Source organism: Sapajus apella, unplaced genomic scaffold (assembly GCF_009761245.1).
Source record: "Sapajus apella isolate SASKATOON/1434 unplaced genomic scaffold, GSC_monkey_1.0 scaffold75, whole genome shotgun sequence".
Lineage (NCBI taxonomy): Eukaryota > Metazoa > Chordata > Mammalia > Primates > Cebidae > Sapajus > Sapajus apella.
Genome location: NW_022437015.1, coordinates 7,015,717 through 7,031,258, shown reverse-complemented (window position 1 = coordinate 7,031,258; position 15,542 = coordinate 7,015,717). Strand labels below are relative to the sequence as shown.

General features: G+C 34.8%; 1 protein-coding gene and 1 pseudogene across 4 annotated transcripts in view; one reads left to right on the top strand and one right to left on the bottom strand.

Annotated features, from left to right (window-relative positions):
• Nucleotides 1-15,542, top strand: part of BRWD3 (bromodomain and WD repeat domain containing 3) — a 127,855-nt gene that overhangs the window by 73,465 nt on the left and 38,848 nt on the right. For all 4 annotated transcript variants that reach the window (XM_032251379.1, XM_032251378.1, XM_032251382.1 and 1 more), the window contains 6 exons: nt 893-1,027; nt 2,039-2,167; nt 3,114-3,339; nt 6,564-6,731; nt 8,974-9,160; nt 10,489-10,582. In XM_032251379.1, the coding sequence (XP_032107270.1) occupies nt 893-1,027; nt 2,039-2,167; nt 3,114-3,339; nt 6,564-6,731; nt 8,974-9,160; nt 10,489-10,582 (939 nt within the window). The remainder of the gene's footprint in view (nt 1-892; nt 1,028-2,038; nt 2,168-3,113; nt 3,340-6,563; nt 6,732-8,973; nt 9,161-10,488; nt 10,583-15,542) is intronic.
• On the bottom strand, nt 14,534-15,429 carry LOC116532276 (annotated as a pseudogene).

Here is a 15,542-nt window from a genome sequence, read left to right as displayed (position 1 = left end):
TATGGTAGGATACTCTATTTATTCCATTTATTTAAATAGCCTGATTTGGGATAAAATGCACTTTTGAGGTTTGCAAGATACGATCTTTTTTTTAGACACTCCTGATATATAATGTGACAGTGTGCTCCTAAGGTAAGTGCAGCTTCAGGTTGTTCTCTATGCTTTTCTAAGACTTGGAGCCTGTTCCTAATCATATATTCTGTAGACAGGAGTTAAGTCCAAGGAAAATCAACAATGATCTTAAAGCAGATGTCTGTAAACTTTTTCTTTATGAGGAATATAAACATATAACATGCATAAACATGTTCTGTGTTACATAAACTATAACATAAACCATTGGTTTTCAAGCTTCTTTTTAGCAGCAAATGTATCTTTCAGATAACATCTTAAATGGTACTCCCAAATATGAAGTAGATATAGAGCAGAGCCACTGTGCTTTATCTTTTGAGTGTATCATGGGGCCTACTAAAATACAGTTTGCATACCAGTAATAGAGAATAGAGTCTTGGATGAAGAACAATGAAAGTTTGTATTTATCACTGTGTCAGAATTGGGTGTTAATGAAAGATTCTGTTTGTCATATTTTCTGTGACCTTTTAATTAGGCTAGTCCTAAATTCTACTTCAGGGGCCTGGTTAATGAGCTGTAATAGTTTAGATTATCTTTATTTTAAAAATAGTTCTGGGTCTTCTGTTTATTGAATTCTTGATAAAAGCAGTTTATAAGGAACAGTAACTGAACTATACTCTTCTTGTATCCATATAGTAAATGCTGTTAAATTTTTCTGCGTGAATTAATTTGAACCAGACAGATAGCACACAGAAGACCTTTTTACCAAGTAAACCAGACATTTGTTGTTGCTTTTTATTTTTAATACTGATTTTTATTGTAGGGACATGATGATGAAGTATTCGTTCTGGAAGCACATCCATTTGATCAAAGGATCATACTTTCAGCAGGTCATGATGGGAACATTTTTATTTGGGACCTTGACCGGGGAACCAAAATTCGGAATTACTTTAACATGGTAAGAGAAACCTGTATCTAGTTCACATTAGAACCAACTTTTCTTATGTAACAACTTGGTAATTAAAGTATACCTAGTGCAGAGGAACCTCTTGTCATCTGTGTTTAAATTGGTAAAATAATTCAGAGAATAACTCAAGAACTGAGTAAGGCCAGTTGAGCTTTTCAGGATGACTATTCCTAGGTGTTAGCATTTTCCAAATTCTGTTCCCCAGCTCTAAACTACAGATATTCAAATTTAGAGTTAACACCTAGCTAGCCAAAATCACAAAAAGATTGATGTTTAAAATGTAATTCTGATTTACGAATTATAGAAGTGACTGTAATACTTCTATCTGCCTCTGGTAAACATCATGCGATTTAGTAATCAGAAAGTTGTTTGGCAAACATGGACTGGAGATATGGATACTCTTAAGATACATTTAATACAAGCCATGAAAAAATCTGATGAGCTATCTCTTCTCTCAAAACACCTTTCTATGGTGATGGGAATACTCATATCCTCTTAAGAATAATTCTGACTAAACATTTCTAAATTGTTGGTTGGCCTTGGAGCTTACTTTTATAGGCTTTATATAGACCGAAAACAAAGACAGGTCCTCTCTCTTTTGTTAGTAAAATTGATTGTGTGCTTTAATTTTAGGATGGTTATTTTAAGGCTTTATTGCATTATAACTTAAGATTTGAAGATAATATCTTGAGTTTGCTGAGGTAGTACCTTTGTCATTTTGGTTGTATTTAGTTCTTTTTTAATCTTTACAGTCACTCATTTAGTATTTCAAGAGGTATGTCATTGCTAGCAACGATTGATTTCATCCATTGCAATTTGACTCTCCCTAATTTCTTTCAGAGATTTACTGTTTCAGTAGGGTTCTGGCTGCAGAAGCCAGAGAGTACTTTGGAATGCTGGTGCATCACAGAATGAATCCATGGTATTAGCAAGGAGAAGTTATCACCTATTGATTATTTGAAAATTGCTCTTAAGATTACATGAGACTCCTCTGAATTTCAGATTGAAGGCCAAGGCCATGGTGCGGTGTTTGATTGTAAGTTTTCACCAGATGGAAACCATTTTGCCTGCACAGATTCTCATGGACATTTGCTGCTTTTTGGTTTTGGATGCAGTAAATATTATGAAAAGGTTAGCATATTTAAATTTTGCTGTAGAGTGTAATTTAGGAATGTATCATTCACAAATTTTGTTTAAAGCCTTCCAGTTAATAAGGGTTGTTATGTGTTAATAGATAAGAAATAAAAGAAAATTGTCTTTCTTAGTAAAGTTTCTCAGTTGTGATCTGCACTGCTGGAACATTAGGCTTGGCAGTACAGATCACGATTGAGATGAGTTATAGGGTGATGAAGATATAAAAATTTCTTAGAAAATCCTTTTGCTTTGAACATATTCTCTACTGCCTTCCAGGTATAATAGGAGAGTAATTCTAATACATTGCATTTTCTACTTCTCATGAGTTGGGAATAAACCTCTGGTGACTGAATATGTTTATATTCTTAGGTGGCTATTTTACTATTTTGCTTATTATTGATCCTGTTAAAATGCTTTGGGAGCTAACTTAATAGGTTCTTTATATTTTATTAGCTGTGAATTTGAGAAACATTACAGACTCTTAGAGTTGGAAGAGAACTCAAGCATTGAGGCAGCTCAATAATTATATTAATATCAGTTTTGAGTGTCTTTGATGTGATTGATATTTACCCGTTTTACCATGTATATTATACTTCATCTATCTTCACTTGAATAAAAATAAGAAAAACATATGTATAATTTTTACAACTTAAATAAAAATGCCCAATTATATCTACTTGGTTGTTGCTTTACTTCTTCTTATCATAATAGGAGAAATATGATATAAGTCTAAAAATTAATGCAGATTATAGGATTTTGTGCAGAAAAGAAAGTTACCATCTAGGTAATTCCATTCTATTTTACCTGAAGGGAATATATGGCAGCAAAGACTACAAGAGTATGCAATAATTGATTTTAAAAATGAGTGTGCTGTAGGAATAAAAACAAGTGTTTACTTATAAATTCCTTGTGGCTGTTGACCCACTACGAATCTGTCATAAAGATTCCAGATCAGATGTTCTTCCACACGGACTATCGTCCTCTTATTCGTGATGCCAATAACTATGTATTGGATGAACAAACCCAACAAGCCCCTCACCTCATGCCTCCTCCATTTTTGGTGGATGTTGATGGAAATCCTCATCCTACAAAATTCCAACGGCTGGTACCAGGGCGGGAAAATTGTAAAGATGAACAACTTATACCACAGCTGGGATATGTGGCTAATGGTATGTTTTCTCTAAAAGCAAATTTAAAACATTTTTCACTATATTATACATTACTACTGTTCTCTATGATGTATACCTCCTGCTAAACTCTGAAGTAGCTTATTAATATGTTTCATCTTCTATTGCTGTTAATTTTCAGTTGCATAAAACTTTTTACCTTAGCAGAGTACTTTTTCATCGTTTATCTCACCTGGACACAAATAAGTGTGTTAGGACAGACACAAGCATATATAAGCTCAAACAGAGAACGTATTGACCTATTTCTTTAGAAAACTTTATATATGTATGAACCTGTTGGTTTCTATAATATTGAGTTGTAGTAAAAGCTTTTATAACTGGTGGAATTCCATTGCTTATAGTATTGGCATTTTAGTTTGAGAGTCCATAGTTAACTGAACTAAGAAGAGGAAACTTTGAAAAAACCACAGACTGCCGAGGCACAATGGCTAATGCACTTTTGGAGGCTGAGGCGGGTGGATTACTTGATTGAGGTCAGGCATTCAAGACCAGCCTGGCCAACATGGTGAAACCCCATCTCTACTAAAAATACAGGCTGGGCGTGGTGGCTCACGCCTATAATCCCAGCACTTTGGGAGGCCGAGGCGGGTGGATCACGAGGTCAAAAGATGAGACCATCCTGGTCAACATGGTGAAACCCCGTCTCTACTAAAAATACAATTCGCTGGGCATGGTGGCGCGTGCCTGTAGTCCCAGCTATTCGGGCGGCTGAGGCAGGAGAATTGCTTGAAGCCAGGACGCGGAGGTTGCGGTGAGCCGAGATAGCGCCATTGCACTCCAGCCTGGGTAACAAGAGCGAAACTCCGTCTCAAACAAAACAAAACAAAACAAAACAAAACAAAAAAAAACAACAATTAGCTGGGCGTGGTGGTACACACCTGTAATCCCAGCTACTTAGGTGGCTGAGGCACAAGAACCACTTAAACCTGGCAGGCAGAGGTTGCGGTGAGCTGAGATCATGTCACTGAACTTCAGACCGGGCGACAGAGTGAGACTCTGTCTCAATAAAAACCATCCACACCCCCACCCCCGCCAAACTGGAGGTAGCTATTTAGCTGTCATGTTTGAACTGCAAAGAGTTATTGGGTGGGTAAGAGAATGTGACTATTTAAATAGCACTCAGTCTTGGGAGATACTGGAAAAGCAGATATGAATGGGATACATGATGGGAAGATAGTAGAATAAAACATTGGCATAATCTATTTTCTATCAAAGCAACTTGTTCTCTTCTGGTTTGCATATTAACATTATTTATACTGCCCTGTACCCCCACATAAAATGCCTTCATATCTTACTTTGGTACTTGTAGGTTGTCTTCAGGTACAAGCTAGTAAGTTACTGATTTGCAAGTAGAATTTCACCTTTGCTTAGGGAATTAAGGTTTTAGCTGATCCTTATAGAATGAAATATAGCATATCTTTTTATGTTCTTGCTCATAAAGGTTGTAGAGTAGATAAATGATATTATACATGTGCCAGTAATTGCTGTGATGATGTCCTATGTATTAGCCAAGGAGAAAAGGTATGACTATTAATTAATTGGGAGATAAATTTGAAAACATATGAATAAGAAAGTTTAATTTATCAGACTATATTTCTTGTAAGATCTGATAACTTGGTTACTCTGTAATCTGACTAGAGGACAAGATGAAAACCAGGGCTATGATATACTTAAGAAAGAAAAAGATTTAACATTTTCATTCAGAAATAATAATTAAGTTTCAGTATATATAAAAAATAATTTTGTATTCATTAAAACCCTAAAATGTTATCAAAAGACAGTATTTGAAAGATCATCATTTTGACTTCTTTCAGAAAGGAAAGTTTCACAAAAGAGGGATGTAAAGCATTTTAGATATCTGTGGTTGAACTTGTTTAAACCTTACCCAGAACTCTTATATGGCATAGCTAGTTGCTCTTAGGTAACAAACTTGTACAGCCTGTAACTGTACTGAGTACCATAGACAATCATAATACATTAGTACATATTTTTATAGCTGAGCGTATCAAGACAGAAAAGGTACAGTAAAAATATGGTATAAAAGATAAAGAATGGTATACATGTATAAAGCACTTATCATGGAATGGAGCTTACAGGACTGGAAATTGCTGTGGGTGATTCAGTGAGTGAGTGGTTGAATGTGAAGGCCTAGAACATTAATGTACACTACTGTACACTTTATCAACACTGTGCACTTAGGCTATGCTAAATGTATATAAACAATATTTTTCTTTCTTCAGTAACAAATTAACCTCAGCTTACTTGAAACACTTTTTAGTTTTTTTTTTTGTTTTATGCCTTTGACTCTTTTGTAATAATACTTAGCTTAAAACACAAATATGTTTTACAACTGTATAAAAATATTTTTATATCCTTATTCTATAAGCTTTTTCTATTTAAAAATTTTTTATTGTTTTACATTTTAAACTTTTTAATTAAAAGTTAAGGAACAAACACATTACCCTAGGTCTACACAGAGTCAGGATCATCAATATCTCTGTCTTCTACCTCCACATCTTGCTTGTCCCAATGGAAGGCCTTCAGGGACGATAACACATGGAGCTTTCATCCCTTATAACAATACCTTTTTCTAGACTACCTCCTGGAGGACCTTCTTGAGGCTGTTGTACAGTGCAATTTTTTTTTTTTAATAATTAGAAGGAGCACATTTCAGAATGATACGAAGTATAGTATAGTGCATTCATAAAACAGTAATATAGTTATTTATTGCCAAGTATTATGTAGTATGCATAATTGTATGTGCTATGCTTTTATATAACTGGCAGTGAAGTAGGTTTGTTTATCCCAACATCACCACAAACATGTGAGGACTATTGCATTATGATGGCTATGATGTCACTAGGAAATAAGAATTTTTCAGCTTCATTATGATCTTATGAGCCTACCGTTGTATATGTGGTTTATCTTTGACAAAGATGCCATTATGCAGCACATGATTGTATTTTTATAGATGAAAAGGTCTTCATAATAATGTCTAGTTTGGGAACATTGGTTAAGTCAGACACATAAGCTAGTACCTCAAAAATATTTCAAGTGTTTAATAATATGTTTCATTTGTTATATACTTTATTTCCAGTTTAATCCTGTTCTTAATCATTTGTGTAGAAATTGAGAGGTTGTTTTACTGTGTTTAAGGTATATTAATATGTAAGTAATTTTGTGGCTTTGTATCTGGTCTCATTAAGGTGATGGTGAGGTGGTAGAACAGGTAATTGGGCAGCAAACCAATGAGCAAGATGAGAGCATTCTTGATGGAATAATCAGGGAGCTACAGAGAGAACAAGACCTGAGACTAATTAATGAAGGAGATGTTCCACATTTTCCAGTTAATAGAGCATACTCTGTTAATGGTGGTAAGTATTTTTATACTTGTAAAGGGGGTAGTGTATGTACTGTAATTATATTACTTTTACCAAATAATTGCGTGGAAAATATTTTATGTTTATAAATAACATTTTTATTAATTTACAACTGTGATATCAGATACATTGAAGTCTTATAATCTCGTCATTTGTGGATAAAATGACTTAAGGTCTCCTGAGAAATACAGGTGATGTAGTTTAATACACTGTATTTTTTTTACTCAGTAATTTATCTGTAATAAAGATTACAGATTTGCATTTGTTTTAAGAAGAGGAGCACTACAGTAAATCTAGCCCTTTTGTAGGGGAACCAACCTATACAGTTTTCAAAATTAAAACTAGTTTAAGTTTAGAAATTACTACCAATTCCTCTTTTGTAGAGAGGAGAGCAGAATGCCATGCTCTTCTCTTGAATTAAAAAAAAAAAAATGCTGGAAAATAAGAAGTCCTCTGAAGACAAGAAGCCCTCTTAGGGAATACAGATGCAGCTTCTGAATTGACTTTTATAACAGTTTGATTTTAATACCAGTATAAGTTATTGTATATTTAATTACTCTATCTTAAAATGAATATTATATCCTATTGTATCTCCTCCTTTTTAAAAAAAAACTTTATTTATTTATTTTTAGTATTTTCTTTTTATTTATTTTTATTTTTTTAGAGACAGGGTTTCACCATGTTGGCCAGGCTGGTCTCGAACTCCTGACCTCAGGTGATACGCCTGCCTTGGCCTCCCGAAGTGCTGGGATTAGAAGCGTGAGCCACCGCACCCAGCCTGTATCTCCTCCTTTACATTAAACATGCCAGGGCATCTGAGTTTTATATAAGTCTTAGCTTGTATCAAGAGCTATTAGTTTTATTTTTAAATGTAGTCATCTTATGAGATTTTTTTTTCAGATTTGTTTCTTTTTATATATTTGTAACTAGAGTCATTTATTTCTGTAGCATTGCATTTTAGATTCCATGGAAGTGAATAAGGTGATTTAAATGTGTGGTGATTCACAGGGTATTTTACTCATTTCCTGATTTCTTCAATATCTCGTAAAGTTAAAATTAAAGTAGGTCATTTGGGTCACTTGAACACCTAACTCAGACAAGCTTTTCCGAACCTGGAACAAGATGACAAATGGGCTGATAATTATCTATATATAGGCCCTTTATTCCTGAGACGTAAAACTTTCTCAGAGCCCTGATTTAAACATCCGTTAACGAAATCAGTATTCTGTTGTACCTTCAATACTAGGTTTTTGTGGATAGATTAGAAATTATATTAATCAAGAGATCCTACTGACTTCTATTTGTAATATTCATTTGTTTTGAAATTTTTCTGATGTTTAACAGTTGGATGTTTCAGTTTCCATTTGTGTTTTATTTGTAAATAAAAGAAAAATAAACTAACATGAACCTTTCTGGACTATTAAAAAGAAAAATAAAAATTCCGTTACTTTGTTTTCTTTTTTCTTTGCTCATCAATCTTATAAATGAAATTTTGATGTTAAAAAAATATTTACTTACACTTTGAATCTTAACATTTTTGAGTTTTATTGATGCTTTATCCAGAAACATTGTAATGGAGCGAACAAAGATAGAATTTAGATCAAAAAGCTGCTTCCTGAACTAGTACTAATAAACATTTGTGAATTTGCAAATCATGTTGAATACATTTTTTATATTCAGTGAGCATTTGGTAGATATCAGATGTGAAACTACTTTGAAAAAAATTAGAAGAACCATAGGCTGTGCATGGTGGCTCACGTCTGTAATCCCAGCACTTTGGGAGGCCGAGTCGGGCGGTTCACGAGGTCAGGAGACGGAGACCATCCTGGCCAGCATGGTGAAACCCTATCTCTACTAAAAAATACAAAAATTAGCTGGGTGTGGTGGCGCGCGCTTGTAGTCCCAGCTACTTGGGAGGCTGAGGCAGGAGAATTGCTTGAACCTGGGAGGCAGAGGTTACAGTGAGCTGAGATCGTGCCACTGCACTCCAGCCTGGCACCTGGCAACAGAGTAAGACTCTGTCTCAAAAAAAAAAAAAAAGAACTATAGAAGTTTTAAACACTTATTGAGTGCCTGCTTTATTTATAACAATATCAGAAACACAAAGGAGGTACAGAAAATGTAGAACAAAGGAATAGCAATTCTTACTATCTTTGAATCTACTGTTTTATTTAGAGCTCTGATCTGGAAAACTATGGTGCCTTTGCTCAGACAATGATACTTTTCCTTGTTTTAGCTCTGAGAAGTCCAAACATGGACATATCGTCTTCCCCAAACATCGCGCTTCGCAGACATAGTAGTCAAATTGAAGGTGTTAGACAAATGCATAACAATGCTCCTCGGAGCCAGATGGCCACTGAAAGAGATCTCATGGCATGGAGCAGAAGAGTGGTGGTCAATGAACTGAATAATGGGGTTAGTAGGTGAGTCAATAAGGTAACATTTAGAAGAAAATTTAAAGCTTTAGTCTTAGGAAGTAAATTGAAATGTACTATGTTAGCCTAGTAAATGAGGTATTTTAAAATATAGTTTAGTCATGCATTAGTTTTTCCGTATTATTCCAATGAGTTCATTCCATAACAAATAATGATTATCTTCAATTTGCTCAGCTTTGTGCTGAATGCTTTGGGGAATATTGAAAATGCAAAACATTATCTCCATTCTGTGTTTATAGCCTAGATTAGAAGAAAAGAATACAAATAGTATTAAGGAATAACTCATGAGGTCTTATGCAATTAAATATGTGAGTGATATATGGACCCTAACATTGGAGCAGTCTGGGAGTACAATTATTTGCTAGATGCTAGTGTTCAGAGCATCTTTAGAAATGTCATTTAGGTAGACTTCATTGGATAAAAGGATTTCATTAGGATTAATTTCAAACTTAGAATCCCTATTCATATTTGTAAACCCTAACATTTACTGTAGTAACAACTTTCAGATACTCCACAGCAACTGGAAAGAAATTTAGAAAAGACATTTATAGAGAATATGTATAATTCATTTTAATCAAGTATCTTCCTAACCAAGCCTTTTACCAGATCAACCAACAAGTAGCGAAATTAATTTTGTTTCTCCTTTTCTTCTGCTTTCTGCTATAAGAAGGCAGCAGTAATAAGACAAAAAAAAGCCATAATTAAATTGTCTTTGGAGTAAATAATTATTTACTCAAAATATTAGAAGCAGAATTGAAAGCAGAGACTTGAAGATATTTGTATCCCAGTGTTCAATGTGGCATTATTCACAATAACCAAATGGTAAAAACAACTTAATTGTCCACCAACAGATGAATAGATAAACAAATTCTAGTATATGTACAAAATGGCATATCATTCAGCTACAGAGAAGAATGATGTTCCGATACCTGCTACAACATGGATAAACATTATGCTAAGTGAAAGAAGCCAGAGACAAAAGGACAAATAGTATATGATTCCACTTAAATGAAATATTGGGACTAGGCAAATTCATAGAGACATACAATAGATTAGGGGTTATCAGGGCCTTGGAAGAAGTAGAAAATCGGAAATTACTGCATAATGGTCACAGAAGTGACCATTGGAAGTGATGAAAAAGTTTGGAAATGTCAGTAATGGTACACAATTTTCTGAATGTCATTAATGCCACTGAATTATACACCTAAAAATTCAAGTGGCAAATTATATGTTTAAAAGTATTTTTATCTGATTCTTAGATGATTGGTTTTATTTTTGATGATTCTCTGTTACTTTGACCTTTAACTTGTAATTAGGGTACAAGAGGAATGTCGAACTACAAAAGGTGACATAGAAATCTGTCTTTATACAGTTGAAAAGAAGAAAAAGCCATCTTATACTACTCAAAGGGTAAGTATAGTTTTACAGTACTTTGGGATACAATATTTGCAAATATTTGCAGATAATAGGTTTTTTAGAGGCAGCAGTTATGTATCAGGAGACTATTTTAATAGGTGTCTGCATATAGGGAACCTACTTTTTGAGCCACAAATTGAGATGTATGATTATTACTAATAAGAATAAAGTTACAAGTGAAGCGTGTCCCCCAAAATCTGGGACATGTGGTTATTTTAGGTATATTTGTATTAAAATACCATTTTTATATGGTCAGATAGAACCTTAAGTATATTACCAGATCACTAATTAGAATGTAAAACAAATGATCAGATACCCTAGGCCAGAGATTGGCAAACTATAGCCCATGGGCCAAACCGGTTCTGCTATTTCTGTTATTTTTTTATTGGAACACAGCCACATTTACTTATTTATGTCTCGTACATGGTTGCTTTCAGGCTGTAAGACAGAACTGAATAGTTGTAACAGAGATTGTATGACTTGCAAAGCCAAAAAATGTTTACACTCTGGTCCTTTGCAGAAAAAGTTTGCTGATCCCTACCCTAGGCCCATTCCTGGCTTACTTATTTAGGAGCAAAATATGATCTGTACGTTGCGACGTACTAGATAAAGAAACTGCTGAGGAGAAGGCAGGATTGCCAGTATCTTAGGTACATCAAATGTATAGTTTTGTTCCCAAATTTAACCATAATTTCCGTAGAGTGTGGTAATTTGAAGACTCTAGGAAGATTTTCATGTTGTTAAACAAATCTGGATAATGGACCTTGAATTTTAATTTATTTTTCCAGAATTGATAAACAGAAATTTAGATAAATATCAAATGGATATCTGCAAATATTAGATCATTTTGATGTTTGCTTTCTTAACTTTTATTGTTAAGAAATTAACTTTATTGTTTTGTTAGTTTATTTGCTGTTCTCTGATTAGCTTTTTTTTTTTAGAGATTTTGTATGACTGAGAACAATGACTTTTTATTTTTTTCCTATTAAGCTTATGTTAACAAACATCAGACTTGGCTGAGACTAATGGACAGGGTACTTAGGTCTATAGATATTTTTACTGATGTTGAAAATGTGAAACATTTACATATACTTTTATTTTATTTATTTATTTATTTATTTATTTTGATACGGAGCTTCACTCTTGTTACCCAGGCTGGAGTGCAATGGCGCGATCTCGGCTCACCGCAACCTCCGCCTCCTGGGTTCAGGCAATTCTCCTGCCTCAACCTCCTCAGTAGCTGGGATTACAGGCACGCGCCACCATGCCCAGCTAATGTTTTGTATTTTTTAGTAGAGACAGGGTTTCACCATGTTGACCAGGATGGTCTCGATCTCTTGACCTGGTGATCCACCCGCCTCGGCCTCCCAAAGTGCTGGGATTACAGGCTTGAGCCACCGCGCCCGGCCTACATATACTTTTAAACTTGTTGGCTCCTAATTACATTAATTCTAGGGTTAAAGCTTAGCTAAATGGAATATCCATAGCAATGTTTTATGTTTGCAAAGCTTAGAATAAAATAATTTTCACTTCAAATATTAGTCATTAAAAATTAAATCTCTATTTTGACCTGTTAACTAAATGAGCATACTGCCAATTCTTGTTATAACCACAAGTAAGTATCCATAGCAACTCAATTTCTTTTCTTCTATTATTGTCCACAAATAGTAGAACTAATCCTTAATGGGATATAAGGAATTAAACATGGGATGAATTTGTGTGTGTGGCGGTGCCTTCGACGAAGAGTCAAACTCTAAAATATTTGAAAAGATTTATTCTGAGCCAAAAATGAGTGACCAGTGGTCCGGGACACAGCCCTTACGAGATCTGAGAATTTGTGCCCAAGATAGTTGGGCTACAACTTTTATACATTTAGGGAGACATAAGACATCAATCGATACATATAAAATGTACATTGTTTTGGTGCAGAAAAGTAGGACAACTGGAAGTGAGGTGGGGGGCTTCCAGGTCAATTTCCAATCAAAGATTTTCTAATTTAATTTGGCTGAAAGTGTTTTTATTTAAAGACCTGGGTTGAATACAAAGGAATGTCTGGATTGAGATAAGGGTTTGTGAAGACCAAGGTTCTTATTATGCAGATGAAGCCTCCAGGTAGCAAACTTCAGAGAAAACAGGTTGTAAATGTTTGTTATTAGACTTAAAATGGTGCAAGACTCTTAGTTGATTTTCTCTTGAAGGGGATTCTCTGCAGATTGTAGGTTTTCTCCCACAAGAGACAACTTTGCAGGGCTATTTCAAGATATGGCAAGGAACATTTGGGGTTAAAATATTTTGATTTTCTTTTTCTTTTGTCATGTGATGTTATGCCAAAGTCAGGTTGGAAAAGTACAGCCACAATTATATAGAGTTAAATAAAACCGCTCTGATGAGACTATGGTTTCTAAGGCATCCAGACTCTTTAGATGGGAATTTGAGCAGGAGAAGAAAAAAAGAGCAGAGTTTAGATTTAAGTTCCAAAAATTAAATTGTTACTTTTTGTATGAAGATTGTTTTGAGTCCTTTCCCTTCTCTTGTTAGAAGTAATCTAAAATTTATTATTTCATTTTTATTTTATTCAACTCTCTCCTGGGCCTAGTTTTGTATTTCAGAGGTGATGGGGTGGAGAGTGGACTAAATTTATTTTAAAGATCCTTTTCAACTCTTAAGAATCTTAAGAATGCTGTTGATAAAAGAGTCAAACTCTAAAATATTTGAAGAGATTTATTCTGAGCCGTATATGAGTGACCAGTGACCAGACACACAGTCTCAAGAAGTTGTCCTGAGAACATAAGCCTAAGATGGTCAGGCTATAGCTTGGATTTATACAATTTAGGGAGATAAGACATCAGTCAGTACATGTAAGACAGTACATTGGTTCAGTCCAGAAAGGCAGAGGGGGTGTGACGGAGGAGGTTCCAAGTCATAAGCGGATTCAAAACATTTCTAACTAGCATCTAGTTGAAAGAGTTAAGTATTGTCTGAAGACCTAGAATCAATAGAAGGAAATGTCTGGGTTAAGGAGTTTTAGAGACCAAGATTCTCATTATGCAGAAGCAGCCTGTAGGTAGCTTTTTTCAGTGAAAGTAGATTGCAAATGTTTCTTATCAGACTTAACTAAAAGTGCCAGACTCATGGTTGATTCTCTCCTGGATCAGGAAAAAGGCCTGGAAAGAGAAAGGGATCTACAGAATGTTGATTTTCCCAACAAAGACAGCTTTACAGGGCTATTTCAAGATATGGCAATGAAACGTATTTGCGGTTAAAATATTTTGATTTTCTTCTTTATCTGTTGTACGATATTATGCCAGAGTTAGATTGGAAAGTTAAAACACGTTATAAAGTTTTAAGTAAAATCCCTCTGATGAGACTTGGTTTGTAAGGCATGGAACATCCCCTCATTCCCCACCCCTGCAAAAGACCTCTTAGATAGAAATTTGAGCAAGAGAAGTAAAAGATCAGAGTTTAGCCCTCAATGTTAACCTAGAATGAACAAAAGTATAGATGATTAAATTCACTTATATATCTTAGCACTTTAACAAACTTTTTCTAGATTTTTGAACAGAACTAAATAAATACACATTATATATACATAAATATGACTGAAATGTCTTGCTTATGTAAATTACGAATGGGCAAATTCTTGCAACCCAGACTTTTTTTTCCAGGAGGTGAAACAATTTTATTTTAGTTGTCTTTAAAACCACAAAGACACTTACTTTCTTCATATATTAGTGCAGATACATATACTTTCTAGAAAATAATTATATAGACATCTCAGAGAAAAACATACCCCATTATATGATTTTAGTGAGGTTGCTTAGAAAAAACTCATATCTGGACTGATTCCTAAAACATACCATTCCACCACCATTCTACTGATAATTGGTATCATCAGCGTGTCTTCCAGTGTTATTACTTATTTGATAATACATACATAGTCTGGCTTATCATTTAATGCTCCATTGGTTCATCATCCTTTTCTGCTGGTTCATCAGCAGGTTGAGCAGTTTGTGTCTTTCTCTGTGACCTTTCCTCAAGACCTTTCAGGAATAGACACATCACCATCATCATCATAGATTGTAATCTCAATTTTTACCGGCAATTCCAATGGAAACATTTTTGTAGTTATGTCCTGTTCTGCGGGAATTGTCTCTCTTAAGGCACACAGACCATGTTTAACCAGTTCATTTAAATTGTGTTCTATAAATTTGGACATAATGTGTCTCCAAGTAAGTACTAGTTGATTGAGAACGGGCTCCAATGGACATAGCTCTATAGTCAAAATCGTCAGCAGATGGCCAGGTTTGGAAAATGTAAGGGCCCATAACATCATACCCAGCAATAAGTAGCCCAATATGGTCTCCAGCCATATTGTTGTGTTGGTATCTGGGTCTTGCTTCCAATTAGAGATACAAGAGAAGACACAGGAAGAGGTCTATCAGATACAAATCTGGAATCAAAACATTCCCGGCACATAAAATTACATAACGGTCTAGCATCATCAGTAAGCCCTGCAGGTGAGATACTGATACGGTTGTCAACGTGGAAAACTTTTTTCTGATGAACTGCAAGCTCCAATGGTGCCTTTTTCAATGCAGCCAATACTGCATGGGTTTTTAATTTCAGACCAACTGTGACTGAACCTTGTTTATCAGCTTCCATTGCATATTCAGTGTGATGAATCCTGCTCAAGACAATGATGTCATTGTCATACTGGTTTCCAAACGTGGTTTCGGCACAGCCCTGGTTGCAGTCTCTAGCAAAACTGAGGATCAAGGAGCTGCTGCCTAAACTATCACTCTGCATTGTACAGAGAAGTCTGTGGGACTTTGCAACCCAGATTTTTTAGGAGTGATCAATATTAGAGGAAAGTGGGTTAAATATTATAAGTATAGTTATATGTTGGCTTTCTTTTGGGGAATTTATTCTCATTTCCTATTCACCTCTACTCCCC